Source organism: Pleurodeles waltl, chromosome 4_2, assembly GCF_031143425.1.
Source record: "Pleurodeles waltl isolate 20211129_DDA chromosome 4_2, aPleWal1.hap1.20221129, whole genome shotgun sequence".
Taxonomy (NCBI): domain Eukaryota; kingdom Metazoa; phylum Chordata; class Amphibia; order Caudata; family Salamandridae; genus Pleurodeles; species Pleurodeles waltl.
Genome location: NC_090443.1, coordinates 945,250,643 through 945,277,566, shown reverse-complemented (window position 1 = coordinate 945,277,566; position 26,924 = coordinate 945,250,643). Strand labels below are relative to the sequence as shown.

The window sequence follows — 26,924 nt, the reverse complement described above, 5'->3', positions numbered from 1 at the left end:
TTAGGATTTCTTGTATTTTTTTTTTTTTTAAGTTCAACTCCGATTTGCTGTTAGATCTAAGAGCATGCACTCTAAAATACCTCTTACATGTCTAAACTCTGGGATTATGACATGAAAACTAGAACATGAGCTCAAATTCTGTGTACATTGACAGCATTGATATTATTCAGTCAGCAAGGAGGTGTCCTAGCAGTTAATTAATTTGCCTAAAATGGGTCAAGGAAATGAATTTAGAAAGGGATAAATATGGTCACACATTCCTAGATTTATTTTAAAAGGGCCAGGAATGGTGCATTGATTTGTTGGGTATCTCGAAAACGCACTACTACAGTAGTCTAGATCTGAAAAGACAACATCGTTCAGAACATCAACTTGATGGGAAAAGCAAAGAGAATACCAAATTAATTTTAGTAGCTTTACTTGATAAGAGCAGCTATTGGAGACTACTGGTGACTCAAGTGAGCCTTGAGCAATAGACTGCCATTCGTCATGGGTTGAAGATACCTGATTATTGAGGTTGCCTGAGGAGTGGACCACACACTGGCAATCCACTGTCTGAGTATGAAGGAAGGTGGGAACTTGTGAAAACAATGCCAGACTTGCTGGTTTTAAGTTCATGAAAATAGGCTGCCATCCACCTGCCAAGCAGAAGAGCAGATTGATGTCCATGAGCTCTCAAGGTAACCATTTAGATTTAGGGGAATCTGGGTGTCATCAAAAGACATACAAAATTGAACATTTTAAGCACTGAGGTCGAGGTTGTAGATCATATTTAAGTAAAAACAGCAGTTGCGAAGCCTCCAATGCACCTTAAATGTGTTAAAGAGTGTGTATGTGTTACCCGTCAGTGTGTCTGGGATGCCTTCTTAAAGCCATTGCCACTTTCCTAAGGTCACTTGTTCTTTCAGAATGGTGTTGCTGTAGGAGTTGACCAACGCCTGCTGCCTCAGTTGGTCTAGGGGTCATACTGGACAAGGATGTCTGGGGCTGTACACGATTTGCAGTCATTGTTGATGCCAGTATTGTGAAACACAACACAGACAAGCAGCAAGCTTCTCTATATGCCTTGATTAAGAGACAAAAAAAATGTATATCCTACTGGTCCTTCAGTGGAGAATCGCTTTGGGGTTTGTGTCTCTCTCTTCCCTGGTATCAGGGTTGTTGTACTGCATCATAAATCGTGTTTCTAGTGCGTATTTGCTGATCCTGTTGAGGAAGGGCAGGGTGATGAGTGATTGCAGACATGCAAGGATACACTTATAGTATAACTGAACAGTTGTGTGACTTTCCTAGTAGGACACAATGTATTCACTCAGTCACTCAACTGGCCTCCAGGGTGGCAGTCTCGTGTAAAGATTTAGGAAAGCATATTAAATAAGCCACAAGCACCGCTTGCATGTTGATGCTTCTGTAGCCCTTGCAATTCAAATAGACATATGGGTGGTTTCAGGCTTCTTGGAATGGCTGTTATCCGGACTCGTTTTGGCCCGAAACCCTCCTGTGGTTAAATGATTGCCCACCATTCTCAATTCATGGCCAAGGTTGTCTGCGCTCATCCATAGTCTAGTTTCCTTCTCGGTGTACATTTTATCCTCACAAATGTAAGAAATATTCACAATTTTGTATTATTATATGCAGTTTTTGCACCATATTAAAAAAAGCACACCATCTCTTTTCATGAAAATGTTAAATAACTTATGGCTTCTTGATATAGTTTAATTTTCAACCATTGCACAATTCTTTGAATTTTTGGGGAAAAAAAATCCCTTGATCAAGTGCTGCAGTATCGTAAAAGTATACAGTTTACTATAACATTACAAAATAAGAATCAAATAGCTTTTTTTGGGGAATCTTCAGTGCGAGCAGTGAACAAATTAAGAAAGTGTCCTTGCCGATGATCGCGCAGGCCAAGCTCGCCATGCTCACCATGCCATCTACCCTCAATGTGTGGCGTGCTTTTGTTCCGTTACCTTCTGTCAATGAGTGATCTCGCTTTCACTCTATCACATACCAGATAGTCTTTTGTCTGTTACTATGTTTTCATGAGAATGCTGAAAACGTTACCGTCATTCAGTCCACTCTAGGAAATGTTTTGTAAGAAATCTGCCCACCAGGCCTACCTATGGAGTAGCCTCAGTTTTCCATCTCTACACCACCACTCCTACATTTAGTAGTAAGTTGTGAGTCATTTCGTTAAAGCACCTTCTCACATTAGATGTCATTCTTTTTATTGTGAGATCCAATTTATGTTCATTAATAGACACTTTTTTTTTTTTTTTTTTTTACATCTGACCTCTATACAATATGGCCCTGAGACATGCTAGGTGTAGGTGGCATTTTCTGCTAAACATTTTTCAATGTTTCAAACACATTTTTTACCTGGATGGGTGCATCCGTTTTTTGAGACTGCAACAAATATTGAGTGTACCCAACATTTGGTTCTTTAAAATTCTCTGATTATCCTGAACACTCATATCGACTTCAATGAAAATAAATTCGTTTTAATTTCTTGTTAAAACAACCAATGGTTTTCCCCTATTGGTTGCACTGGAAATGTAATACCCCACGCACAGAAATATGACATGAGGGGGAAGAAAGAGAAAGAAAGCATACATCTGGATACGGAGCGAGGATATAGTATTGCTTACCTTATTGGCAATGCGCAGCTGCAGGCTTAGAAAGGGGCCCTGCCTCCTCCCACTCAGTGCAGAGCCAAGACATGGCAGTGTCAGTGACTGATTCAAGCCAATAACTGAGCCCTAGAGCATGGACCCCTAGTGAGCCATTATTGGAAGCCAGGCACCCCTGGTATGAGCAATTTCAATATACAACAAACAAATACTCAAATATTGAAATATTTTGTTTAATTCAAAATCAAATATAGACAAAGTTTTCAATCTTGCTTTGTTATTTGTATACACTTTATTAATTGTAACATTATTTAATTTTGTAGAACTGTAGCGGACCCCCTGAGTAAGCCTCGAGGACCCCCAGGGAACCTCCGAGCACAGGCTAAGACCCACTGACCTAAACGTACGTGGTGAGGAAGACAATATCCTCACACGGATTTTATACTTTTAGTTCCAATCGCATTCAATCACTATTTCTAATTTGTTCTGCATATAGCTGTCACTAGCCTTCCTCAAAGCAATGTGTGTACAGTTAATAACATTTAATTACTATTATACTAGTACTATATTGTTTATACAGATAATCAAATGTCATGTTTTCAGTAATTTTGGAAGTAGTAAAAAAAATACCCACAGTGTTGCATTCTCTCATTGCCTATATATGTATCCTGTAAGTGGTACAGGTAATGTCAACTGTTTCTGTTACACAATGGTGTATTCTTGAAATATGTTTTATGGCAAATTAGTTTGATAAAATAAGGTAGAATTTTTTTTTAAATGTGAGAAAAATTGTGCAATGGTTAGTTCAGTTTTAGGTGGAATCTAAGCATTACTCTTTGTTCTCCTTCTCACTTTAGTTATGATTGCAGCAATTCAATATTTGGGCAAACTCTTAATCCACGAAACCACAAGAAGACCCCTGGTGGTTCCAGTGGGGGAGAGGGCGCATTGATTGCAGCTGGAGGCTCTGTGTTGGGTGTTGGATCAGATGTTATAGGCAGCATTCGTCTGCCCTGCAGCTTTTGTGGCATCTGTGGCTTTAAGCCAACAGGATACAGACTCAGGTATGTAGTGGAATAAAATCATCTAGTTCTGCGGATCCACTTCTGTCAGTCCCTTTAAAATGTCTGATTACTAGATTTTACATAATTGAGCCACCTAATATAAAAATTCATTCCAGTTTTAATGATATCGACAATGACTATATATGAGAAAATTGCGTATATATATATATACATATATATATATATATATATATATATATATATATATATATATATATATATATTTTTTTTTTTTCAGAAAGGATTCAATTACCAACCGGCACTCCAAACAACTGCGATGTTTGTTTATTTAAGGCTTAAAGATCTCTCACAGAATCGACTTGCACTGGCAACGCGTTTCAACCATAAAGGTCTTCTTCATTGGCCCAAGTCATTAAGGAGGCCACCCCTCCCTTGGAACATATACCATTAGCCATCATAGACATAAATAAAATTCCCAAGTATTGGAGTAAAGTATTCCTAAATATGTGGATTTGAATAGCCCAAGATACATACATAGAGCCAAAATATCTTAAACAAAAATAATTACATCTTACATTAAGACATTTCACATCCAGAAAAGAAAACAATGATTAAAAAAGAATAAATCACTAATGCTAAATCCCAAAGTAACATATTCAGTGCTAACACTATTCCACCTCATGTCTGGCACTTACTGGTAAATCCCCACATATTAATTCTACCATCATACATGTAATCCACATCATGTTGATATATCATTCCGGGAGTACTGGCCAGTCCTGAAAAGCAAGTCCGATTCGCAGTTCCCAAGTGACTCACCCGCTAATTATAGTTTTGTCCATGCTATGTCAAAATTACCCAATATGCACAAAACGTTCCTCATCCTGGTTCAAACCCCCCGGGTGTGTGTGTGTATATATGTGTGTATATATATATATATAAAACCATCAAAGAAACGACAAAGCACTCCCGGTGACTGTGATTTGTCCTTTAATTACAAACCGTCAAGCAGACGCAAACCACCAGGAAGAAGACTATGCCGTCGAAACGCGTCGTGGAGTCTGTTTCAAAGCTTTCGGTTTGTAATTAAAGGACAAATCACAGTCTCCGGAAGTGCAGTGTCGTTTCTTTGATGGTTATTGGAAGGATTTTGGTCTGAATCCTAACACAGCACCGGCAGTTAGGCACGTCGCTATAAATAGACCAACTGCAACAATATATATATATATATATATTTATATGTGTGTGTGTATATCTGTATACACATCCACATATTTATGTAATTGAACAACAGTGTCCCTCCACCGGGAACGAATCGGAGCACTCCACAGGTTTTAGAAATGCATTTATTCCGCACAGCACATTTAAAAATGCATTTATTCGACTGAGCATGGCGCGTTTCGGCTACCAAGCCTTTCTCAAATGCTGTCAGTGAAACCAATCGTTACCGTGCATTTATTGAAATCGTAAACTTAGCTCCCCCTGCACAGTGGCTAACAAGAAAGGAGTACAATTTCACCATTGTCGCTTCAGTTTGTGCCACCGCCATCATTACTTGTATCTGGTTGATCTCATGGTGCTATTGTATCTCAGTTATGACAATGCGTTTTAGTAACCATCCATTTACATAATGGGAGAGATTATTCCAAGTCCCCAAAAGACTCTAATAGCGCTTTCATTGTACCACTGTGCGCTATAACTCGGGAGCAATCACATAGCATGATAAATCCCTCGTCAGCAGCTTACTGCCAATTCAGACTCCTGTACCTGGAGGTGCTGGTCTGAGTGACCGACACCTCTCCATGTAGTCATGTCCCAACTTGCTGTCAGCAGGTGCATCTCTCTATTGGGCCGTGGTGGTTCTGGCAGGTAAAATTTCAACAGTCCCACAAATGCCACAAAGCCTACCAAACTCTTGCATGGTGGATGCCTCCGGCGTGCATTTGGCCTGCACAAAATAGATAAACAACACTGTCTCTCCACCAGGAATGAACAGGAGCACTCCACTGGTTTTAGAAATGCTAGAAACAATTCTTTCAGTAAAGTTTGCAGATTATACAGGAGATGATGGATTATGTGGCAAATGTGGCAAATGTATAGCAATGCAAAAAATGCCGCACAATTGCATAATTCCAGTGGACGTAGCCACAGGTCCCTTTAACCCACCGGTCATGATATTTACTGTCCATCCATGCACCCCAGAAACAGTTTTTGGAGGGTTTAAAGGCTTAAAACAAGTGAGACCCCACTGAAGCCGATGGAGGTTTTTTGTTTGTCCAGATGGTGGGTGTGGCCGAATTGACTTAGGAACTTGACAAACGAGGGTGAGTTAAAATACATGGAAGTGACGACCGGCTATACCATGCAGTGGCACAGAGTTAGTAAATACTGGGATACTCTGTGCAGCTGCCTGGGTTTCCTTGGCAGAGACAAGTTAACTATATTGCTGTCTTCAACAATGGGTTGCCTTACCATAAAATACAAAATTAATATAAACTGTGTAGATAACGTGCAGGAAACTGTTTGTGATTTATGTTAATAAAATCACCAAAGGGCTGATTGGAGGGGTCGGGCCCTGTGATTCCCAAAGGACCTGGGCCCTAGGCAGATAATCAAAACTTCACACGTCTCTATTCAGAGTCAAAGCCTTAAAGGTTTATTTAAAATAAGAATTATTACAGAAAGCAAAAGTCAACTGTTTAGTCAATTGAAGTCAATATAAATTATACATCAAGAGGAACAAACTGTCTAAGTATAGAATCAGCAAGAGGACTGGCATGAAGCTTGCCTCTGGAGAATAGGCAAAAAGCTCTGGCACACATCCCAAAAAGAGCACGATTTATAGGCTCTCAGTCAGTGAAAGGCATGCTCAGGACCTGCTATACAGTGGTATGGCCTGAACTAATAAAAGTTATGTGACAAAAGGCAATTCAATTTCAGAAATGTTATTATGTAAAACAGACTCGCTCTTGGAACCCACCTGAAATAATTTACCAACAGAAAAAGGGGAATTACGTTACAAAAATAAAACAAACCATAGAAATGAATAAACAAACAGATGTGGTTACAGGCAGTAACAGCCTTGATTATTTGCAACATTACAAGGATATCTCTGCTGTAGCTCCCTTTGAAGGACAAGACAGTTAAAAAAAAAAAAGCCTTAACCATAAATTGAATCCCATTTTTACCATTTAATTTGTGCTGAATGTTACAACAATGAGAACTAAAACAAATCTGCCTTTAATCTGTTGCAGTAAAACCACTGTAATTTGCCTTTTCTTTGTTTTTTTTCCATAGCACTGTTGGTTTTGAAACTCCCGTACGGGGCATGAAGACAGGTAAGTCATTATCAATAACTTACCTGTGAATAAATATTCTAATTAGCAAATGCACAGATCTAGTTGTTATGAGGCGAAGTTTGTTCAAAGTTCTGATGTGAGTGAATTGAAACAAACATTAACTTGTTCTTATGCACTTAGTTCTTTGGCATGCTTCATGAACTGTGTACTAATTATATTTAAAGAATGATATTATCATCTTAACATCCTCAGTAAATCCACACTGACATATCAACCATTTTCACCCAATTTTGGTTTCCAGCATCACAACTGAAAATCAGGATTGGGTAACCACTAAGAAAGTAGAATAAGGGCCTGATTTGGAGGTTGACATTGGTTTACTCCATCACAAATATGCCAGATATTCCATCTGCCTAATAGCCACAGGATATGGTGCATCTATAGTAAAGTGGACAAGATATGCACAATCTGTCTGCCAAACTCTAATTCAGGCCCTTGGTCACATTTTTGTAGACTTTGCGGGACTCTGTATTGTCATACAGGTTAGGTTTACGGTGCATTCCCTGTAGAACCTTTCACAGATTGTTTTAATAGACCAAGCATTGTGACATCAGGCCTGTTGTCTAATTCTTACATTCACAAACAACCAGATTCGCAATGGATGTTCCAGTTATGATTCTGACTTATACCCATAACTTAACACCAGTGTAAATTAACAGTTAAGTCACAATATTTGAAAGGGCTGGAAATACGTGCAATACACAGCCAGGCAGTCTGCTGAATCATGGCTAGAGTACGAAGTCATCGCTGTTGACATAAGTTGTTCCAGTCAAAATTCCTAATGGTGTGAGCAAAATCATATGAAAATTTTGTGAACATCCACTCAGTCAGAGCTAGGTGCTGATTTAGGGTTTGCAAGAGAAGGTACTCTACTGCAATAGGGATGGAGTACCCTTTCTGCTAAACTCTCAATTTGCTGGACAGATTTCAAGGACTCTAGATTTGGTGGGCAGAAGTTCCTTAGGGATGGCAGGGGCAATATTCTCCGCCATCTCAATGGAATACCCTCCATCCACCAAAGTCAAACTGAACCCCTTACTAGTGCTTCACAAATAGGTTTAAAGGCATTTTCCTACTCTTTTCAAGACATCTTAATTACATCTCAAAGTGTTATAATTTTCTGATAATCAAATATTAAATCACTTGTTTTACAAATTCTAACCCAAATAAAGGATGCAACATAAAGCCTATACTATGTACAGAGAGGGGTAGCAAAAACATTATCAGTTTTTTTTCATAATTACATCCATTTAAATCTTTCTCCTCTAATATATATGTTACATATGTGTGTCACAAAACGTTATAAATTAAGGAAGCACTTGTACATTTCTATCATGTGTAGGTAGTTCTTAAATAGGTTGTGCTTTACACCTGTTTTTGTGAATCTAGTCCTAAATTTCCATTCTGCAATGGAAGACATAGCAGATCCAAATGATGATTGTTGACAACATCAAATATGTAAGGTTGTCCAAATGTGGAATCACATGGAGCAAACATGGCTAAAAGCAATGGAGCATTGTACAAATCTGAGAGTTTTGGGGAGCAGTACTGAGGTGTAGGAGGAGGATAAGCGAGAGTATTACTTCAGAGAAAGGGAGAGGATATATCTGTGGGCTCACCAGACACAGGTTTATATGTGCATGAAGTGGAAGGTTTTCAGTGCATTCCTGAAGCGCCATAAGAAACTTGTCATGGCTATGTAGGAAAGCAGTTCAAGGACCTAGGAGCACATCAAAAGAAGGCCTGACCTCCTTCTTTTCTTCTCTTTTCTGCATTTTGTTATCTTGAGCCTGGTGATATTGCTGATTTGAGCATTATGTATGCCTTTGTATATCCAGATATGAAGGAATGCCTTAGTTTACTAATTTAATGCATCATACTTTAAATGTGATATGAGAAAGTAGAAGGAGTTAGAGGATAGCTTTATGGCTGGGTGGGGGTCTGTCAAATTTACTGAGACCCTTCATCACTAAGTAGGAGCATGAATGAGTCACTTCAAAGGGGTCAGGTGTGAATCACAATGCCTTTGTAAGAAAGATTAAAGAGGGTCAGCCATGAATCTGGATTATGACTTTAAATGGGAAAAGACTAGGGCGTGCTCATCTGTCTGCTTCGGGTATGAAAGCTTTCACTTTGCATGGACTGATGTTATGGTGTCTTTTTTGAAGTGTGTAGTCTGAAGCTGGTAGTATTCTAACTGTGGAACTCTTCAAGATTTGTCAGAGTTGAACAAATATGGCATTAGGCAGGCATGGTTGGTCACTGAGAGCCTTTACTGGTACATTATCACTCAATCAACCATAGTATTTGTAAAGCGCTGCTTATCACTTGGGGGGTATCCAGGTGCTCAGGGTTGTCACTGTGTGTCCGAGCTACTACTCGAAGAGCCATGTCTTGAGTTTTTTCCTGAAATTGAAGAGAGTGTGCGAAGGTTGGGTGGGGGAGCTCGTTCCAGTTCTTGGCGGCTAGATAGGAGAAGGAGCACCCTCCACAGCAGCTTTGTAAGCGATGGTGAGAATTTTGAATTTGCACCTCTTGTGCACAGGCAGCCAGTGTAGACCTCTGAGGTGGGGGGTGATGTCGGTTCTTCTGGGAAGGTCTAGAACAAGTCTCTCTGCTGTATTCTGGATGGTCTGGAGGCGGTGGAGGAGCTTTGTGGGAAGACCGATGTAGAGATCATTTCGGTAATCTAGCCTAGTGGTGATGATGGCTTGGGAGACCGTCTTTCTAGTTTCGATGGGTATCCATTTGAAGATCTTCCGTGGCATGTGGAGGTTGTGGAAGCTGGAGGAGGCCACTGCATTTATCGGATTTTGAAAATGAGTTTGTTGTTGTTGATCATGCTGAGGTTGTGGGTGTGGACAGTCGTGACAGGGGTTGTGGAAGCGTGGAGGGCCACCAGGAGTTGTTCCAAGGAGAGAGGTTGCTTCCAAACGTGATCACTTCATCATTGTCCATGTTCAGGTTCAAGCATTGGATTTCATCCAATCAGCGACATGTCATGGCATTGCTGAAGTTGTCTCTGGGTGTGACGTGGTCTTCGGAAAGGGAGAGTATTATTTGGGTGTCATTGGCGTAGATGATTTTGAGCCCATGGGAATAAACAATCTCGATCAGTGGCGTCACGTCAACATTGAAGAGGGTGGGGCTGAGAGAGGGTCCCTGAGGGCACCGCATATGTTGCTTTTGGTTTCTGAGGTGAAGGGTGAGAGGCGGACCCTCTGATCTGATTGTGGCCTGTGATGGAGGTGTGGATTCATTTGAGGGAGTTGCATTGGATTCCGATTAGGTGGAGTCTGGCGTTAAGGTTGGAGTGGGAGATGGTTTTGAATGCAGCAGAGAGGTCTAGGAGGATCAGGGCCGCTTTCTCTCCAAGGTCAAGGAGGGACATGATGTCCGTTGTGGCAATGAGGGTGGTCTCAACGCTGTGGATTGAGCAGAAACCGCATTTGGAGGAGTCAAGTAGGTTGTGTCTTTCCAGGTGTTCGAAGAGTTGTTTATTGATGACTTTTTACAGGACCGTCGCTGTGAAAGAGGGCAGAGAAATGGGGCAGTCATTTTTGAGTTTGCTGGGGTCAGCGGAAGGTTTGTTTGTGAGCGGCATGACCTCTGCTTGTTTCCATGCTTCGGGGATGGTGGCAGTCCTGATGAAGGTGTTGAAGATGGGAGAGAGGATGATGCTGATTTCCTTCTGGCCCAGTTTGAAGATATAATGTGGGCATGGATCATTGGAGTGGGTGGAGGGCATGAGGGTGGCTGCTTCCTGGATGGGTAGTGGCTTCTAGTTAGTTTTGAGGTGGCTGGAGGAGTCCTCAGATGGGGTCAGTAGGTGTTCGATGCTGGTGGGTTGAGGTGAACGTTCTGTACCATTCTGTTTCATTACAGTTGGTTGTTGCTGGCAATTAGTACAAGATCTGTCTTCAGGTATGTGAGCTTGCAAAAACAAGTCGTTAGTCCTGAAGCAATCTTGGTCATGTCATTTTCGGATGTGATATAGGTGCCATCAACATTCTGAAGAAGCTGGATGTTTCTGTCTGAAACAAAGACTCCCTTGAATCCAGTGATTTCTATGTAGAGTCTAAAGTTTCTTGGAGATAAGAAGGTACCTTAGGAGACTGCTTGGGTTACAGGTATGTGGGCCAATCTGGTTGGACTCATGTATGAGGTGGGATTTGATGTGATGGTCAGGTATGAGTGACAGACAATCCCTGCAATGCTCATTCTTGGGATTTGATACACAATGATGTCAACAACTGCAAAGAGATCCAGCAGGATGATGAGTCCAGGTTTACTGTTGTTGATTGGGAGTGTGTTATTAACTATTTGGATGGTGGTTGCAGTCCATGCTGCTCTGGGCCATAGATCCAGGTTTAAAGTTTTGAGGATGGTGGTGTTCTTGATCTGTCCATGGATTTAAGTATCAACTACCTTTTCATTGATCTTACCTAGCAACATTAAGTGTGCAGTCTGTCAGTCTATCAAAGTCCATATTTGGTTTCTTTTGGAGGGGCTAGACTTGTCTGGTCTTGAAAGAGTTGTGGAACATGTGTTCCTTGAGGAAAACAATCCTACAATAATTTCACAGAATGATTGGACTCTACCATAGAAAACATGGGTGGCCTCATGGAGGGGGCCCACCATGTGTGTTCATTTTATTAGCTAGAGTCCTGGGGAATTGAGTTACCACTGTCAGTGAAATTGAAAACGGTGTAAACTGAGATCAGCTTTAAAGCTAACAGAGCGGACATATTTTGCAAAGGGCAAGGAGTAAATAGTACATTTATATCAAATCTCAAAAGTACCCAGTAGATGCTTTATCAATATACTGTATAAATATACTATATCAGAATTGGAGAACAAGAAGTAACAATCAAAGAGCTGAAAGCAGCTATCCTGCAACTCCCGTGGATCCCTAGCCTTCCAGAGAAATACAACATCACAGAGCTTTCTTTAGTAAAAGCTTTGTTATTTCTCATTGATATAGTTTGGGCACTCATAAATGCCTTAGAGGTAAGGTGAACAAATATGTATATTTTAATAGATCCTTAGAAGAGAGGAGATTGTAAGGGCAGATGCCTTTTAAAAAATTAGTATAAATAGACAGTGCTGTTAATCCCTGCCGTAAGCTGTGATGTTGCAGAGAATGCTTTTGAGAAAAAAACTTGGAACTGATGGACCAACAGTTACTCATCAAGGCAGGGTGGCTGTGTTCAACTATAACGAAGTGACCCGAGGATTCCAAGATCATATCAAGAAAAATCAAAGCACACATAAATATAATTTATTGTTACCAAAGGTAGCGAAGGTAGGACACATTCTAACCTATTTAAGAAAGTCTTGTTTTATGTTTTTAATTTTGCCTTAAGAATGAAGGCTATTAATGCATTCTGTTTTGCATTTCTGAAGAGGAAATGGACTGCAAAACTGGAATTTGATTGTTATATTTTCTTAGGATCAAGCCCACCACAACTATCAAGACATTAGTACAGACCATGGTCCTCATTGTGAAAAGAAGTATCAGTTCCTGCATGTCAATAGAAGCAGAAACTACAGCTCTGTTCAGTTGTGGCCAATGTCGGGGAAGGGTGGTGGGGCATAAGGGGGGTAGGTTCAGAGGGTGGGTGACAATAAGAAAATAAATACATTTAAAAAAAAGGACCTGCCTCCAGACAGAACCCCGCTCTTCTGCTCCTCTGGCTTCTCGGCAGGCACAGGCTCCCAGACTGCCCTGCGACAAATCCCAACTCTGCTCTCATGCTGCTGCCAGCATAAGAGTAGTGTCAGGATGGGCCTGAGCGTCCTCGATTTGCAATCCCAGGAATGCTTGGAGCCTGTGCCTGCTGTCTCCAAACCCGGCAACACAGCTCGGGTTGAAGACAGCTCAGTGCACATGTCGGTTTGGCCGTCCTGAGACAGCTGGCCAAACCGACATGCACACTGAAGGGAGTGCACACCACTCCTCCTCCATGGCTGTCATCACAATGATGACCCCACCCCCAAGACTCGGCCAAAGATGAAAAATAAAAGGATAATAAACCTTGTTTATTATCCTTTTATTTTTTAAGTCTTGCCTCTGCTGTCAGGGGGGGGGGAATGCTCCTCTGCCTTAGCAGAGGAGCCCCTGCTGGCTCTATTACACAATTGATTGTGGGAAGACAGACTACTAGCAACAGGACGTTCAGGCATGGGTGTCCTCGCTCATTATTTCTCATAACAAAGGCACATTTGCATGTGGATATCTGCATGAAAATCTGACCCTTCCCACAGTCACCATGAGCTTCAAGTACTGGATTAAGTTGGTTGTAACAAGGAATATGCAGTTCAGGATGAGACCAGACACTTCTTTGTTTGTTTTGGGTGTTGCAGTAACAAAAGCCTTTCTAGGGTTGTGGTCAATTTTGACAGAGCAGCTGTGACTTTGACCACACAATGTGCGAACATGGCAATCATTTGAGCACCATGTGGTGCTAAACGGGACACCAGTGCTGAGAAGAAGAGCATGCAGGCCACGTGAATGGTGAAATATGGGTGTGCCTACACTTAATGAAGAAGAGTGGCTGATGAGGAGCCAGGCCTGGATATATTTACAATCAGTTAATGTGAACCAAGAGTATACCACACAAGACAAGCCGGTATGAAGAAATAGGACAAGATACAAGGGCAAGATACATAACTGGAAGCTGGGGGTAACAGAGTTCACTATAGTGTTTCAGCTGCACTACATATGGCATTTATGGAAATAGAGCATGCAAAGGTGGAAAAGTGGTTTCACCGTTATTCCCCATGTGAAGAAGCAGGGAAGGCTTGCAGCAGTCAGCAGCATTAATGGAGGCATTGTTGGATCTTGTTTGAATCGTAATTGTTCACCAAAACTTGGGCATACGTAGATTAGTCTGTCTGGATACCATCCTCCCTCTGGCATGGAACCACAGAAACCTCCCCCCATTGTGTCTGGACTACGCACCCATCCTCTACTTATGGGATACATTCCACCCATGAGCTCAGTTGATCACCATCCAGAAATGCCTGAGTAGTCAGGAAAATTAACAACATGGACTTTTCTTTCTCTTTTCTCATGTAGAGCATAGCTATACTTAATTGTGAAAATTAAAGATTTTTATTGTTGCTGGGGTTATTTATGCATATAGTATGATGAGATTTAGAGAATGTAAGAAGTTATAAAGTGATATTATTTGTCATTTCACTTGTATCTGAAAAACATTTTAAATAAAAAGCTTTTTAGGATTTTGGTCTAAGTTGGAATTGAGGAGTAAGCAATTATAAATGCCCTTTAAACATTATAAATAGTTACACATGTATTAAAGGTGAGTTTAACTACTATTTACAAGTTTCTAAAATGTATTTATAATTTTTACTTTCTGAAAACTCATTAATTAGTAAGCACATTTTATAATGCATATATTTCAAAATATTCAATTTGGTTAAATATTTGCATGGTTTTTCCATTGCACATTTACTCAAATAAAATAAATAGGTAAAAAGATATAACACCTTCAAAAGTTTAGAAGGTGTTTTGGAATTTATTATTTTTGTCTTAAAGCATGTAAAATGTTTTGAAAACTATTTTCTAGATTTAAAAAGTTTAAATTAATTAAAACTTATTTTAAAGATGTGTTAAACTTAGATTTGTTGTTTAAAATGCAAATATCATAGTAGAATTCAGAATATGTTTGTTAAATTCACACTTACTCACATAATGCAAACTGTCACATATTTCAAGACTGATGAACTGAAGTGTCTCAAAGCCATGTTCTGTATTATTTAAATCCTTCGTATACATTATATGCCACAGCTAAGACAATTTGTCATCACATGTTACACTGGCAAACTACATTATTACTGATATAGACATTGACCATAAGACTCACGATTAGCAGAGCTTTTCAGGCACACACTGCAACAAAAACTACTAGTCGGCCAATATGGTGGGTTGTCATCTTTAGAATTAATTATGTACAGGTGTGGATCTGTAGTTTTCTTGGCTAGACATAGCAGATTTGGCTCTGGGCCCACAGACCCAACTACCAAGCAAGAATGCATTTGTTTGGACAGATGTCAAACCTCAGACAACCACCGCCTCCCCTCCAGAAGCTACGCACCTGCTTGTAAATGTAGGTGAACAATCAAAGACTCATGGATTTGTGGGCCTTCACCACCTTTCACCTTTCACCTTTTCAGTTAATGTCCTACCCTGGAAACACATGACTTTCCACAGTGGGAAGGGGAACATAATAGCCCTATATTTCGCGTGGATGCATAGGTAGGGTAACCATATTTTCACAGTGGCAAAAACAAAAAAGCTAACTGTGTTAATGGACAGCTGTGTTACATTTCCTGACGCAGAATTTACCAGCTGTTGAAAATTTGACATGCATATATTTCACACATTTGAGTGTTTCTTGAGAACTGTAATTATAGATATTTCTCCAGGACTGTGTATGGAATTCTCTGAGAATAGGAGAGTAGCTAAAAGTAGAGCAGCAAGTGCAGAAGGACTGGGGCCAAGAGTGATGAGTTGGCCAGCCTGCTGTGTATCAGCTGGTATTATCCAGAAGTCTTGAGCATTGATTATTTTTTTAGAATACCTCCATGGAACCCAGTTCTATGTATATTCCATGGATAATTTAGTGGATGCGAGACTGTAACATTTTTCTTACCTACCTGTTTGTCTAGACTCTCCTCAAAGCTTTTTCTTCTTTGCCATATTTCTAGGTATGTATAGTGTAGGAAATTGGCTTACTAATGCAAAGAATGGTAGTCATGCATAAATACCAGATCCACATTTGTCTATTTAAAAGGAACCAATTAGCCTACTCTATCAGGAAAGTGAAGCAGAGCAGCCCAAGGCCCGTCGGGGGAGGTGGCGTGGGCTTGCAATCACATTCAATAAATTACCAGTCCGGTCAGTGCTTTTTCATTCTATTACACATTAAATTACAAACATTTACTTAAGGTAGATAGAAACACCTTTGGTGACACCCTCATACCACATTACACACCTAGTGGATCCTGGCCCCCCATAATCACAACACCCCACCACCTATACCAGTTGCACCTTCATAACATAAGGGTGTGTCAATAGATCTAGCATATATGGGGCCGGGCTACTGGCTTTGTCATGGTGTCTCACATGAATAAAACAGCCACATATTCTACTTTGGCACTGTTCCATCAATGGGAACAATATTGGTATTGAAAAGCATTCATTTAAAAATATAAACATTACACTTATCACCAATATTGTTAATAAAGAATGTTATTCAAACTAACCATAAAGATGTGGCCAGGGCCTCTGTTTACTTTCCCTAGGCTAAATAATGTAGCCATATTATCAACCACATGAGTTCCTCCTGCTTCAGAGCCCATGAGCAAAAGCCCCAGCTCTGGGAGCGCTGTAAGATCCATGGAAGGACCATCATTTTTAGGCACCAGGAAATATAGGATGGTACTTTAAATAAATCACTGCTTGGGGACTGCTGCACTCCCTTCAGCCCCCACCACAACACTTGCCAAATGCATTGGAGGTGGCCCAGCTCTTCCTTATATAATTACAGTACGAGGTTTGATCTAGTTCAGAAATAGGGTGCTGGGATCCATTAAATATTTCAAATACAAAGTACCCACAACAACCATAATATGGCCCAGTTAATTACGCTGGGTATATGCATTCGTGAAAGTAATTTGAAAGTTGTTTGAAGTAACTCAGTGTAAATTCATGGTATATAAATTGGGCCAATCTATGGTTGTTGGGGGTACTTAGTGATTGAAATGCTCTTTCTTGGAACATCCCACCTACCAAACTTTTGATTTTCATCCCCTGCACATTGTGGGGCTCGACCCTCTGCCAGGGAAATGAATAAACGATGAGACAAAAGCTGCATTCCTTTTTTATCATTATAGCCTTATGCTGCTGGTCTTTATGTTTTCCTTAGATTTTTTTTTTTGGTACAGCAGTCCCACCAGGGACACCTATTAACTCCTCCATTTGTTGGATACTGCAGGGAGCACGCCCAAGGCCTCAAAGACCCCACCAACTCTCCGTGTGTAACTCCTGTGTTGCGTGGGAAACAGCATCTACTTTTCAGTAAGCCTGGGCGTAGAGCTCTGCTTCGCCAGCATAACTTGCCGAATTCGGGCACTTTGCGCTAAGCGGAGTTGCGCAGAGTTCCCGTATTCCGCAATCCAGTGCGAAGCGGAGTTCATTTGCGCTGGTGCGGTTGCGTTGTGGCACTCTCTCGTGAGTGCCTTGATACTCCCGGGCTACTAGCGAGTGCAAGCAAGACTTTGCATTCATTTGCGCTGTTTCCGGACGCATGCACAAGACTTCACGTTTACCTGTGCTGCTTCCTGCCACGACGGCGGTCAAAGCAGTCCCTCTCGCAAGCGTGAATGCACCTGGAGAAGATGTTCTACTCCAGATACACCTAAAACTAGTCAAAAGTGTTTTTTGAGTGGATTGTTTTCTTTGTTTTCTTCAATTAACCATTCAAGTTGTTTTTTTTGATTGAGAAGCCTTTTTTCTTTTTCTTCAAGCAGGAAGGAAGAGCGTCAGAGACTCCAACTTTCTGTTTCTGTCCAGCAGCCTCCTCCCAGTGCTTTGTCCACTTCCTGGTCACTTTTCACTTGGATTTCGAAATGGAAGGATCACTCTTTGTCTCCTGGATTTACCTTTGTATTAAGGACATTTCTTTTGTGAAATCCTTCAAGTAAGTTCCAAAACTATTGAATAAGGGTGTTGTTTGTTTTATTGGGTATGCACCAATATTTTTTGTACTTTAATTGGATTTTAAAAATGTATAGTTGTGGGTGACCTGGAGTTTAAGTATGGGCTTAATTATTTATTTTGCATTTGTTCTTGTTCAGAGTTGTTATTTGACAATTTGGCTGGTGGTCATTTTCTGCATCTAGCCAGTGTGTCTTAGCCATAGGCTTGCATGTGTTCTACTTAGATCTCCTTGTTCCTTGCTGTTGTTTGACCATGTAGCTGGCAGTCATTTTGCGCATGCAGACAATGTTCCTTTATCATAGGCGTGCATGTGTTCTTTCTTTATTCCCCATGCTTCCTTGCTCCTTGTTGCTGTTATTTGATCTTGTGACTGGTGGCCATTTTGTCCATGCAGCGTCCCTTTGCCATAGGCTTGCATGTGTTCTTTGCTCCCCATGACTTCTTGCTCCTTGTTGTTTGATCATGTGGCTGGTGGCCGTTTTGTCCATCCATCCAGTGTCCCTTCACCTTAGGCTTGCATGTGTTTTTTCTTCGTTCTCCATTCCTCGTTGCTGTTGCTGCTTGACCATGTGGCTGGCAGAAATTTTGTCTATCCAGCCAGTGTCCCTCCCTTTGCCATAGTCTTGCAAGTGCTCTTTGTTTGCCATGCCTCCTTGCTCATTGTTGTTGTTTTACCATGTGGCTTTTAGCCATTTTGTGCATCCAGCCAGTGTATCTTTGCCATAGGCTTATATATAAACATTGTGAATTGTTGATCATTTGTTAATTAACATTTTCTATTTAATTTGTAATTCTTATTTTCTATTTAAGTTTTTATTTATATTTTCTAATTTATTTTTTCATTTTTAAAATTTAATTTAGTACTTCATGTTTAAAATTGTATTTTTTGTTTTTTATTTTAATTTTTAATTTTAATATTTTTAATTTCTTGTTTTATTTTTATTTTTCTAAATTCTTTTTAGACTTTTCATTTTTAAAATGTATTTCATTTTATTTAATTCTGCATTTTGCCTTAATCCATCCACCTCATAACCATTCCTCCATCCATCCATCCACCAAAGGCTCACAGTCACACTATAGCACTTGGTTTCCTTAGGCGTATAATAATTCTATTACCTCCTGGACACCCTGGCTGCGGCACACAGCAGACATATCATTGCAGCATAATTAATTTTTTTAATGATTATTCAATTTCCCCTGGACCACCTTGCCACCATAGTTTTTTTTAAAGGAATATTGCATTTACCCGTGCACCTCTCTCTGACTTCCACGGTTGTCCCCCTTAAAACAGATGGCGATAAAGCAAAGAGCTATATCTGCATGTAGTGCTGCCTGATGTAAAATGAATCTTTATGGTGTGGTGGTGTGGTTTGACTTTACAATGTTTGATTCAATTGATATTTATTACATAAGTAACCAACTGCACCAAGATTGCATTTTTCTGTACTATTTCAACCTGCAACAATGCCACGTTTCACTAACTACATGTTTTTCTTGCTTGGTTGCTTTTAGGTGCACAAGAAGAGACAAGATGTCCCATCACCCGCATACTGCCAAACAGAGAGCCTGTAAAGTTAAGTCTTCAAATCCTTTCTGCTTGTGCAGCTTAGTGCCACTACCAACTGAGAGGTTTAAGTGAACAGCAACTACAGCTAGCAATAATAAACCTTCCTGAGATTGGAGCAGTACAGAAGGGCAAGCTTCCTGTCAAGCAAGAACCTCCTCGTTTAGAATCAATGAGTCCCAGATTTTCCAAGCACCCCTTCTGATGACAATGATAGGGACACGAAGTGGACCCTGGCAGAGTCCGGGAGACACCAGGAGATACAAGGGAAACGAAAAGTTCCAGAAATCCTTAGAATCATGGAGGGGGATGATGAGGTGGATGACGTTGACAAAGCCAGTCATTGTGGAAACTGACACAGAGGAGACCGACATTACTATCCAACCTGTTCCGAAGGACGTGGCACAGCCAGCACCACCAGCTCCCATATTTGTAAGGCCCCAGCAGAGACCTGCACCAACCCGTACCTCAGGTGAAGTATACACTGGAGAGAGGCAATCAACACACCCACCTACCTCCAGTTCTTCTTCAGGCATTTTCAGTGGCCCAGCAAGAAAGTACTTCTCCCCAGGTTCACCTTGTGGTACTGGAGGCCAGATGACCTAAATGAAAAAACATCACACAATCCGATGGGAGGAACACCTAAAAAAATTGCAGAACGTGGTTGCAGTGGTGAAGGTGAGGAGAGCTAGGAAACATCAGCTGCAACTGGTCAAATAACGGTGAAAGGTGAGAAAGAAGAGGGTGACATCCTCATGCAAAACAGCCCTGTCCCCAACAGTGTGCCAGAATCCCAAGCCTCAGTGACCTCACAATGGCACAGAAAGACTCGGAGTCAGATGCATACGGCGACTGCACCATGACACCCATTGAGTCTACCACCACCTACATCTCAAAAGAGTCATTGGCCCCAGAAAAGAAGAAAACCAGACTACAATTACAGGCATGTTTAGGCAGGAGGGGCCCTATGACCTCAGCTACCCAATCGCATGATTGTATAATGGGAAGCTGGCAAAATGTTAGTACTGGACTTCCTCCCTTTTTCTTTTGTGAAAGGAGTGGGATTCTTATAGTTTGTGGCAGCCATGTGCTCAAAATGGAAGTTTCCATGTCAGACCTATTATGCCCGAATTGCTGTTCCACCATTGTATCACGATTTGCTGCAATTGGTTGGACAAGCTTTGCAGCAAAGTATTGTTCACACTATCCACCTGATGTCAGACATGTGGACCAGTTGTCAGGCTACATGTACATCACTGCACACTCAATCTCTTTTGCGGGGGAAAAGCAAAAGCTATCTACAGGTCTTGTCCGTGAAGATATTTTTAGGAGCGTTCAGCGGCATGGAACAGTAGCCATGTTCACCATGGAGAAAAAACTTACAGCTGCAAATATCTTAGACAAATGACCCAGAGGTCTCCGAACTGGATTTGTTGCCACTGACAATAGCACTAACAGTCAAAGCCATGCCAGACAGTGGCTATTTCAGGGTCCTGTGTTTGGCTCGCTCCATCAACCTGGTTGTGAAAGACTTTCTCAAAAAAGAAGAAATAATCTGCAACATACTGACCACCTGCAGATGAATCTGCACTCATTTCAGCCATTCTTTTAAAGCCCAGAAGCAGTTGCAGATTAATCAACATGGTAACAGAGTACCAGTGAAAGACCTAATACAGGAGGTGCCAACACATTGGAACTCAACCTGTTATCAGTTGCAATGTCTGTTTGAGCAATGCAAACAGATCAATAACTGTCATTCCAGGAGGGGATGCAATTGGGAAAGCTATGACTATAGATGTGGACAAGCGGGGCCTAGTCAAATGCATCACAAAATTCTGCTCCCTTTTGATGGTTTCACGTGAGAAGTTAGCAAGGAGGACAGTTTAATGGGCCAAGCTATCCCCCCCATTATTACATCTTCTACAGAAGGTGTCTGAAAGGTTTGCATTCAGGGGTGCGAACGAAACCCAGAGGTGCACGCCTTTGTTGAGAGCCCAAGCTATCACTTGACTTGTAATGCAAGGCTGCAAAATGACTATGTTCTCCAAAGAGTACGTCTGTGCCACCCTACTTGATCCACCCTACAAAAAAATTCTTTCCTCTTTCATTCCTTTTTCTGAAGGTGATGTTTCACAATACAAGAGGTGAATTGTTGAACAAGTAGGAGAACTGGAAGAAGAATGGCTGGAACTTAGAGTCCCACTCCACAGTTCTGGGGTGCCGCCTTCAAATTCCAGAGAGGGCAGTCTTGTCTCACATCTGCCAACCTCAAAATTAACCAGCATTTTATGCCACCTGATTGCACAGTTCCTGAAACCCCACTGGAGAAGGTTGGGAATGACTGGTCCGAATCAAGTGTGCTTGCTTCTGGGTGAGCCACCTGAGTTTGAGGGCAAACTCTACATCCTGACCTGAATATGTCACTGCCACCATAGAACCTTTAAATTATTTCTTGTTGAATGTCTTTCTTTGAACAAAAAAATTGCTAGTGGGACATTATGTTTGTGTCTGATTTATGCTGCCCCACCATTTTTCAGTCCTATATTATATGGCCGGATTGGAGTTGGACCCATGTGCAAAGAAGAAGTCCCAACATTCCCATCAGGACATTGGAGACCATCCCTGCCTCCCTCATATGCCATTGCCTATCCTTTTTTTTTTTTTTTTTTTTTACATCACCTAGCAGAGCTGTCCCAGAAGACCATTGATGAAAAGACTGCCAGGGCCAATGCCAAATTCTAATGTGTTGCTACTTGCTGCTATTAGAGAGGAGATAATATATTGTTCAACCACCGTGCTTGGATTAGAAGAGGTAACTATTAACTATTGCACAAATGAGTGGTGATATATCAGTAATGATTTATGATGTATCTGGTGGCTGACAGTGAGCAAGCGAGTTTAACAAATTTGTAAACTTGATTCCGATGATTTGCAATGTTTGCGGGGTGATCATTTTTTACCTGAAAGTGATTGGTCTTTCAGACTTCTTGAAATTTACCTAGACCAGACCAGTCACTTTAGTTACCAAACTCAAATCTACACAAAATACTCCATTTCTATTTCCCTGTTTGTTCTTCAATAGTAGTGCACTATACAGGTCCTCACTTGGTTTGGGACTGGGCCAAATTTACTCAGGAATCAGGAGGAGGAGGATGGAAGGACCTAGGGCGGGACTACGTCAACAGCTAGAAAGTGAAAGTTATCAACTTTAAAGAGAAACCATGATGATGATGGCAAAGACTCTGAGGCCTAGAACTGTGGACTGGAGAGAGGTGCGTTGATTTGGGAAATGCTGCTGAGAATGTGTTTTCTGCATTGCTGGCTCAAGTGTCGAACTCTCCTCATGTTCTTGCTCTGCCTCGAAGTCTTCTTTGTACACTTCTGACTCCTCATGAAGCTTACCTTGCTTCATTTTCTCGTTCTCCTTTACTCTATAATACAACTACTGTTTTTATCAAATGCAGGTCTTCTTATAGTCCTCTCCTGCATGAGCAAAACTTAGTGGAAGCTCAGGAATCCAGCTTACCTACTGGACAGGTTCAGCCAGGCACCCAAGAGTGACGGACATTCGAAGAAAAATGGAGATGTACCGTCCAATTTGGCAATATAGTATCATTTTGCTTTTAACAATCATAATTTTTAGAACTGGGTGGGTTAATTTCAAACCTACATAATTTGTATTTTTTATCCCTAGAAGACATAACATTTGGAGCTGCCCTATCTTGGGACTCTCTGGGGCAGAAGGACTGTTTGCAATGCATTGAACTGAACTCTGTCATACTTATCCCTTCATCGTTTCCTTCCACAACAGATTGATGATTGTTGTGGTTTTTATTGTGTAAGGTTTGTATTTGTCACACCTTTCCCATCTATTCATTGAGCCGCTAACCCTCTTCCCCCGGGCTGTGTGATTTATTGATTTATGACTTAATTTTACACCATAAATGGATTGCACACTTGCTGCGGCGGATGTGGTGAAAGAAACACCAGCTCACTGCATGGCCTTCTGTTGCCTGAGCAATATTCCTCACCATCCCCATCATTCATGCCTTGTGTTGTGTAAAAACGTAACCTGGTCCAACCACTCTTGACTCTGAGCCCACTTCTCATGACTCCATGATCTTATTTCTTCGGTTTTGTTTTTAAATACTAGCTCCCCTCCATTGCTCAGAAGAACTTGATACTGCTAGTTTTTATTATTATATCAGGTCTTCTTTCTTGTGTGTCAAACACTCATTGTGGTAGCCTCGAATCAGTCTTCCTAAAGTTATGATATAATATGACCCACTAATTCTGCTGCCTTTCAGTCTAGTTGACAGTGACGGATAACCCTTTGATTAATCCTGCAGTAGGAGTTAGCATAGGTGGGAGTGGCACCTTATGTCTTCACTGTTAACAAACACTTCTTCAAATGTAGGTAATAGTGGCACAGTAGCACTACATTGCTGATCACCTAGGGACATTGGAATATGATGTGATTATGATAAGGAGAGTCACAGGGCCAATTTTATTTGTTTTTCCTCACACATGCCTCACATAAAAAGCACTGTCTGACTAGTAGAAAAGAATGAACAATTAAGGCAGAATAACTCCCAATTAAAAACAGTGGTTTAATTTTTTTCTTTTAAAGACTTTTCTAGTAACTAAACATACACTTTTAGTAGAACATAAATGAGTTACTTCTCATTTATGAATAAGGCATTGTGCGATATGGAGTACAAGTTGTAGTGCCAAATTAATGGAAGCATGCTAGCCAGCGTTTCAGGTACTTTGCTAATGTCTGCAGCTGGGGCAGCAATTATCTATCTTTAATTCCAATGGCCCTGCTATTCTCCAAATGCCTTTCATTTAGTTTCTACCCTGACTCCAAAGAGGTGGTTAGGCGGATAGGTAGAGCTTTTGCTAAAGAATAAAGGGGTGCGAATGATCATTGATTCATCATGTGCCTAAGCTTTGGCTTATCAAGTACAGACGAAAGTCTCAAAGGAAAAATCTGAACAGGCATAAAATATATCTGTTACGGGAAACCATGAATATATTTTAGAAAAAAATAGATTAGTGGTACAGTTAATTTCCACAAAACTATTATATAGTAGGCAAACAAAGTAACATTGTACTTAAATTAGATGGCCTGTGGTACTTGTATGATCGACTGTCGTTGAATTGGCTATACTCCTAAAATCCCTATTCCAAATTTCCTTAACAAAAATTAAAACTAATGCTTTTTAATGAATGATCTTTGATTCTATTCTCATTTCTCAACCCCCTTGATGGACCAACTCAGTCTCCCTTCTTTGCAATTCATAGATGCATACTAGTACTACACATCACTGTGAAATTGCTTGGGACTGTACGAGCTACATAAATAAAGTCACAGAGAATGCTAACTCACTGATATCACTAAATCACTATGGTGATAAGAGGATAGAGGAGTGAGCATTGCAATGGCTTCTTAAATAATCAGCCAAAGCGAGCACCTACGAGTATGATGATGTAGCCCGAGCACCTGCCTAGCTGTAACTGGATCACATAAATAATCTTCTTAACGTAAACTAAACGTAGCTTACCTAGAGTGAAAAACAAGATGGCCTCACCGATACAAACTGTGTAGTGCTATTTGTGTGCGATTTAGAGCACAATAATGTACTTTGCATTGCATTTGATGTAAAATGCAACATGAAAGAGTGCGACAGGAAAATATGCCTGCCTGCAGAACTCCGTGTAGCACGGTGGAGTTTTTTTGCCAATTTGCAGAGTTCCACATAGTGCGACACCGCGCACCCCACACAGGCCTACTTTTCAGCTTCTGTTGTGTAGGAGCTACTCCTCTTGTGTCCTGAAAGCGGGAGCTGCTCTGCTTACTTTTCCCACTGTGGCAGCAGTCGGGAGGTGCTAGGTGCACCTGTCCACCACAGGCATGGGCATGGGGGCAACAGTACATCCAGAGGAGTGGTCTTTGCTTCAGGGGAGAGGGCTGCTAAGGCAGAAGAAATGGCCCCTGGGAGGTGTGGCGCGTACGGTCAGAATCAGTACTGGGCTGGTGGGTTATCTTGCTCAGCCCTTCCACAACCTTCCAGTGGAACACCCTACTTGTCACCCTCCTCTAGGCCAAGAGCCTCCAAACTTGCCATGGAGTGATCATCCTAGTTTAGAGGGTCAGCTGGAGTTAAATTCCTTACTCCATGCTTGCAGGGCATCAGGTGACTACTGCTTCCAGCTGAGCATCCTTTCCCTGTTATCTTTTCCAGATCCAGGGCCTTCTCTACTTTTTCTCCGTCGTTGAAGGCTTTTCAAGTGGGGGCGGAAGGGTTTCTGAGACAGAAACCTTTTGGCCAATCGTATGATGACAACCAATCCCTCTCCCAACCCTCCTGCACAGCATTCTGGGACAATCAAAAATTAAGGCTGTAGTAGGAGCTCATCTGCTTCTAGCTGACACAACTGCCAGATACCTTCTCACCAAAGCCTCAAAAATGAGCCCCTGCTATTTTGGCTCCACAGGTCTGGGCTCCCTCTTTTGATCAGTGCACCTGGACTACCCCAGCCCAGGAGCAGTGTTACAAGCTAATTATTGGATATATATTTCCTCCCCACCCTTCCTTTCCTAGGAACTGAGTCAATCACTATGGCGTACCTTTTGTGTGATGAGGCCTTTGATCCCTCTCCTGGGGAGCGGAGTAATTATCTTGGCCTAGTAGGGGAATGGCAAAGGCCTGGATTCTGATTACGAGCTAAGCCACAGAAATATGACAAATCCTGAAGTCTCATAAGATGTGGATGTGGAATGCAAATTCAAACCTGGGGTTCATGTTTTACCCTAGTATGTACCTTCCTGGACCTTGTAGACTGAAGTCGAGCAAAACTGTACTGTAGGGCTGATTTTGCCTATATGTGTGGTACAGTGAAAACACCACAGATTTTCCAGTAAACATGATAGATAACCATATATACACTAATATCATATGTTCTAACCAGGTCAGTACCAATCCAGTCCTTCCTGCAACAAGCTACCTGAGTGTAGATACAGGGTTGTGCACAACTAGTCTTACACGTGCAGACCTTACACATGCGCTCATACCTATGGACATATGTTCAGGTGTAACTAGCTCAGCAACCTTTACTCAGGCTCAGTTCAGTTAGTGTGAATTTGCCATGAGCGAGACTTTGGCAGAGAGACACTCACTCATAGTAAATGTCCAAAAAAAACAAGTAGGCAATTGCAAAAATCCTGGTGGACTAAATTGACAGAATCAAATTCCAACATAAATACATGTGGGTATTATAATTTTAGGACATCTATTTAATTATAATTATTACAATGTAAAATAAAAGTTGCAATATTTTGTTAAAAACAAAATAATATAATGTTGGATTTGTGCTTTTGAGTTGTATTTAGTAGCTTTTGGGTAGGGTTATAAGAATGGTAATGTATTAGAAATAGGAGAAATAGGGAGGTTGTACGTTGTTATTGGGAGTAGTAGACGTGGGCCTGTTGGGGGCAATTGGCTAAAAAGGGGGGACTGTGTTTGAAAAGGATTTTTGGGAGTTCAATGTAGGCAGAAAGGTTAAGTATGGGTGTAGGGTGGATTGAACAAAGGT

At 41.2% G+C, this 26,924-nt stretch overlaps 1 protein-coding gene across 2 annotated transcripts in view; it reads left to right on the top strand.

Moving 5' to 3' along the window:
* The window catches only part of LOC138293508 (vitamin D3 hydroxylase-associated protein-like), a 341,751-nt gene that overhangs the window by 175,827 nt on the left and 139,000 nt on the right, over positions 1-26,924 (top strand). For both annotated transcript variants that reach the window (XM_069232750.1, XM_069232749.1), the window contains exons 5-6: positions 3,488-3,694; positions 6,953-6,993. In XM_069232750.1, the coding sequence (XP_069088851.1) occupies positions 3,488-3,694; positions 6,953-6,993 (248 nt within the window). The remainder of the gene's footprint in view (positions 1-3,487; positions 3,695-6,952; positions 6,994-26,924) is intronic.